This window comes from Arachis duranensis, unplaced genomic scaffold (assembly GCF_000817695.3).
Source record: "Arachis duranensis cultivar V14167 unplaced genomic scaffold, aradu.V14167.gnm2.J7QH unplaced_Scaffold_84848, whole genome shotgun sequence".
In the NCBI taxonomy this organism is placed as follows: domain Eukaryota; kingdom Viridiplantae; phylum Streptophyta; class Magnoliopsida; order Fabales; family Fabaceae; genus Arachis; species Arachis duranensis.
The window spans coordinates 9,208-15,034 of NW_026265153.1; the positions used below are offsets into that span (position 1 = coordinate 9,208).

General features: G+C 41.2%; 1 protein-coding gene across 1 annotated transcript; it reads left to right on the top strand.

The window, feature by feature from the left end:
- Nucleotides 1-598: 598 nt before the first annotated feature.
- On the top strand, nt 599-2,422 carry LOC107472398 (uncharacterized). Its single transcript, XM_016091924.1, has one exon. It carries the CDS (start codon nt 599-601, stop codon nt 2,420-2,422), a length of 1,824 nt encoding a protein of 607 aa, XP_015947410.1.
- The last annotated feature ends 3,405 nt before the right edge of the window (nt 2,423-5,827 follow it).

Sequence of the window (5,827 nt, forward strand, 5' to 3'; positions counted from 1 at the left end):
GCCACTCAATGGCTAGAGTCATTCCCCAAGGAAAGCCTCAATGATTGGAATGAAGTGATGAGCAGATTTCTAGCAAAGTTCTACCCACCTCAAAAGATCATCAAGTTGAAGACAGAGATTCAGACTTTTAGGCAAATGGATGGAGAGTCGTTATATGAAGCCTGGGAAAGGTATAAGGCACTAATGAGAAGATGCCCACTTTAGTGATTGGGTCAAAGTCCAAAACTTCTATGAAGGCTTAAGTCCAGAAGCGAGGAAAGGACTGGATTACTCATCAGGAGGATCACTCAACATGATGAAGACAGCAGAAGAGGCTCAAGACCTCATTGAGATTGTGGCAAACAACCAGTACTATTACTCATCAGAGAGGCAACATAACCCAGCCCCTAAGAAAGGCGTGATGGAGCTTGAAGGTGTTGACGCTATCTTGGCACAGAATAAGTTAATGCACCAACAAATTCAGCAACAAATGGAAATGATAACAAAGAGAATGGATGGCCTCCAACTAGCATCAGTGAACACAACAAATTAATCATCACTTGAATGGGGCCAAGGTGAAGGGACCATTGTTGAACAGCCACAAGAACAAGTTCAGTACATGCAAAATACTTCAAATTCTCAGGATGAATTCCATGGTGATACATACAACCCATCCTGGAAAAATCACCCTAACCTGAAGTGGGGTGAAAACCATTGGCAAAAGAACAATAACCACAACCACACCCGTAACACAAACAACCAAAACCACCATGCCACCAACACTAACCAATATAGAAAAACACAAAACACCTATCAACCACCTCATAATAATTCACAAACTCACCAAAACAACTTTCCTGCACCAACATCCAACTCACAAAATTACCACACTAATCCTCCCAATAACTTCCAGCAACAACATTCAGCCCCCATCATACCCCCTATTGACCATCATGAGACAAGAATCTCCAATCTTGAAGCCACCTTGCAAGCACTTAATCAAACCACACAAGCACTTGCTCAAAGCACTCAAACCTTAATCAAGGGACAAAAGGAACATGAGGCCACCATAAAGAATATTGAGCGACAAGTGGGACAACTAGCCAAACAAGCTGAACGGCCAACCAATGTTCTTCCAAGTGATACGATACCCAACCCAAGAGACACAGAAAAAGTCATAAAATGGGAGGAGTGTAAAGCAATCACCCTGAGAAGTGGGAAGAAAGTGGAGACAGAAGCCATTACTCAGGAAGAGCACATCAAAGAAGGCTCAAAAGAAGAGGTGAAGGAACAAAAGCAGGAGCAAGAAACTGATACACAAAGTGATAAATTAGCTAAGAAGGAGGCAGTGAAAGCATACCAACCAATGCTCCCATACCCTCAAAGGTTCAAGGGAGAAACCAAAGAGAAGCAATATTCCAAATTCTTGGAAATATTCAAGACACTACACATCAACATCCCCTTCATTGAAGCACTTGAACAGATGCCCCTATATGCTAAGTTCATGAAGGAATTGTTGACAAAGAAAAGATCCTTGAAAGAGGGACAAACAGTTGTGATGACCAGGGAGTGTAGTGCCATCATCCAAAAAAAGTTGCCAAAGAAGATGAAAGACCCAGGGAGCTTTCACATCCCCTGCACAATAGGCAACATGATGATTGAGAGAGCATTTTGTGACCTTGGTGCAAGCATAAATCTGATGCCTCTATCTTTGATGAGGAAGCTTCAGATTCATGAATTGAAACCTACAAAGATAGCCCTTCAAATGGCGGATAAATCTATTCAACAAGCACTCGGGGTTGTAGAGAATGTATTAGTAAAGGTGGACAAATTCTTCCTCCCAGTTGACTTTGTCATCCTAGACATAAAGGAAGATGACAACACTCCCATTATTATAGGGAGGCCCTTTTTAGCTACTGCCAGGGCATTGATAGATGTCGAAAAAGGAGAATTAATGCTAAGGGTGCATGATGAGCATATAGTGTTCCATGTCTTCAAGAATTTGCAAGACTCCACCCAAGAGGAAGAGTGTATGAAGATTGATTCCATAGATCCAAACTTGAAAGAGGCACCTGATGAGGCACTTCCAAGCTCATGCTGGAAAGAAAATGAAGAAGTGGAGGTGCTGCAACAAGCTCAAAGAATAGAGGAGAAGCTGCAATCAAAGTCAGCATTTAAGATTCATAGCAAGGACCGTCCAAAAATTGAGACCCCAAAACCTGAACTATCTCCTGGAAAAGAAGAGAGTCCCAAGAAGAAAATGCCAAGAGGATGGAGAAACAAGAAAATCTCCACTGAAGACTTCTCACCAGGGGATAAAGTGATGCTAACTTACCAACCAAAAGAGACATCTCCACACTTTTCTGGATACTACATCACTTTCTGCCATAAGGCTAGCTTCATGCATTTAGACGGACTAGTTAATTATCTTGCTGTTTTCTAGTTTTTAGTCTATTACCTTAGAAAAAGAAGAAAGAGTTTCACACATGGTTAATTTGATGCATTGGCAAGGTACTAAGTTTGGTGTTCCCACACCAAAGTAAGTTCAAAAAGCCCACAAATAAATCATGCAGACTAACCACTGTTTCTAAGTGCTTGGGGAACAAGCAACTTTTAATATCATTGTAGAATGTCATACAAGCCTTTGGAGGGATTAAGCATCATCAATCAAAGAAGCAAAAGATGAACATAAAGGCTAGCAATGATGATGATGAGAAGAAAAGCAAGTGAACTCCAACAGGTTGTATTGTTAAGTGATTGTTTTACATCAAATGTTGCTGTGATTGAAAGTTGGATTGTATCCTTATTTGCTCTGTTTGTCTGCATCATATAATTTTTCTTTTTATATTCCCGCCTGCCTTCATAGCATAGTCTTTCTTTATAATAAGCAAGATGCTTGATTATTCACAACATTCTTATCTTCAAAACTTGTTTGCACTCAATTTTCAAGAATGCATCACATGAAAGTTCTTTGAAAAGAAGGATTGAGGAATAAATCAATTTTGAGGTAAGCAAAAGATTAGGAGAAGTGGTGGTTCTAGTTGTATGATTGTGTATTGAGGTTGCATGTTTGTGAAAACTTGCATGGGAGCTCATAGGCAGGACATAAAGTTCAAAGAAGTATTGTAGAGATTCTCAAAAATCTATTGATCCAAGAAGCAGCAAACAAAGCAAAAGGAAGAAAAGAAAGTGCAAAAACAAAAAGAACATGGCCCAAGGCTCTGAGCATCAATTACTAGGCAGAAAAAGAAAGAAAGAAACAAAAACTCAAAAGAGTTGCTATCCTAGTAAATGCTTGTGGTTGAAGTGTGTCAAGGAAAGAGGCTTGAGCAAGTAAATCCTTGGGGGTGCTTTAACACCTAATACCTTAAAACCAACTGGTTTAGGAGTATTGATTGAAAGCTTATCTAAAGAGCCGCCTTGAGACATGACACTTAGAGTCGAGGTCAAAGCACAAAAATTATAAGCTGCTTCAAGGTGATTACATATAAAGAGATCTCCATGATATCATTTGAATGAAAGTCCTAAGATCTAAGACTTCCAAAATGTAAGGACTGATAAGCACTGGGACCCTTGCATGAACACATAATTCAGAGTTCACCCCACTATCACTTAATCACTTCACTCACCAAGGTATTACAAGCTATTCCTCAACTCATTCCAATTAAAAGAAATCTTTGTGCATAGTTCTTTTGTTGCTTGAGGACAAGCAAGGTTTAAGTTTGGTGTTGTGATGCAATTGCATATTTGATATATTAGCTAGTTAGTTTAGTTGATTTTAGCTTGATTTCACTCATTTTCTCTAATAAACAAGTCCTTTTATGAGTTTGTATTCATGCATGAGAATACTAAGGAACATGTTGATTCTAGCCAAATTCATGCAAATGATTTAAGGAATACATACATGAATGAGTATGAATGAATCTCATGAAATTTATTGCATGAATTGGTAAGACTTTGAAGCTATTTCCTTTGTTTATGATAAGTGATGAAGCAAGAAGACAATGATGCAAGGAAATCTTGGAGCAAGAAGGAGATGCATGTTGCCAACTTGATCCTCAAGTTGGCAACGCCCATTTGATGCAACCAGGATGAGAGATCACGTTGGCAACTTGGTTTCCAAGTTGCCAACGCCCAAATTGGTGCTGCCAGGAGGAGTAGCACGTTGGCAACTTGGAAACCAAGTTGGCAACGTGCTAGTGCATGATCAGCAGAAATTGCAGCCTGACCTTCCCCTCTTCAAGGATGAATATCTTGAACCACAAGGATCCAATTGGCATGATTCCAATTGTGTTGAGAAGCTGACATCAATAGCTTTCCAACGATATACAATAGTCCATAATGTGGCAAGGAATGGAAGCTCAAATCAGAGGGAAACTTAAGCCCCAAGAGCAAGGAAATGAAGCATTGCAAGTTGCCAATGCCAACACCAAGTTGGCAACGCCAGGAGCCACCAGGGGAAGATGTTAGCACGTTGCCAACGCCAACACCAAGTTGGCAATGCCAGGAGCCACCAGGGGAGGATGTTAGCACGTTGCCAACTTGAGGACCAAGTTGGCAACGCCAGGAGCCACCAGGGGAAGATGTTAGCACGTTGCCAATGCCAACACCAAGTTGGCAACGCCCAAGCCAAGAAGAAAAGAGATGTTGGCACGTTGTTGCTGGCATGTTTGCCAACAACGTGGGCAACAATGCCCAAGCAGAGAAGAGAGGAGAACCTGGCGTTGTTGCTGGCGTGTTTGCCAACAACTTGGGCAACAACGCCCAGGAAGATTGAGGATGCTATCTTCAAGAACGTGTATCTTGAGCTAGAAAACTCCAAATGAGGTGAAATCAGTGGCATTGGAAAGTAGACATCAAGAGCTTTCCAACCATATATCATAGTATGAAATTGGAGTTCATTTGAAGGTTCAGAAGTTAGGTTCATTTAGAGCCTCAAACATGGAAAGCATTGTTACTGGCATGCTCACCAAGTTGCCAACGCCAACACCAAGTTGGCAACGCCCAAACAGAGAAGAAAGGAGCAGCATTTAGCACGTTGCCAACGCCCAGGAGCTTCCAGTGGGCGTTGTTGCTGGCGTGTTTGCCAACAACTTGGGCAACAACGCCCAGCCCAGGCAGCCTGACCTCCCTCTCTTCAATGACTTATATCTTGAGCTAGAGAACTCCAAATGAGATGCTTCCAATTGCATTGGAAAATAGACATCAAGAGCTTTCCATCCATATATAATAGCATAGGATTGGAGTTCATTTAAAGATTCAAGAGCCAGCTACAATTAGAGCCTCAGAAACACTGGGCGTTGTTGCTGGCGTGTTTGCCAACAACTTGGGCAACAACGCCAGACAGCCTGACTATACCCTCTTCAAAGGAGCATAACTTGAGTTATAGAGATCCAATTGAGGAGCTTCCAGTTGCGTTGGAAAGCTGACATTCAGAGCTTTCCAACCATGTATAATAGTCTATAGTGAAGCACAAAATTGAAGCTCGAGCAAGAGGCAACTTTAGGCATAAAAACTGAATTCAGAGAAGGTCAAAACACTTAGCAACATTTTGGGCCAGAATCTGTGAAGAGATGGCTCTTGTTCTCTACACCCTTTTCAAAGGAAACTTCTTCCTTCATTGGACCAGGAACTCACAATGGAAAAGCCCACATTGCCAACCACTTGAGGACCTCCAAATGAGTCTTAGGAGTAGTATAAATAGAATTAAACTTTGTACTTGGGGGACTCTTCTTCCACTTAGGGATTTTTACTTTGGCACTTTTAGTAATATAGCTTTCTTAACTTTCGGGAGGATACCCGAAAGCTATTTTGTCTCTCTTGCAACTTTCAAATTTCAGTTTTAAGA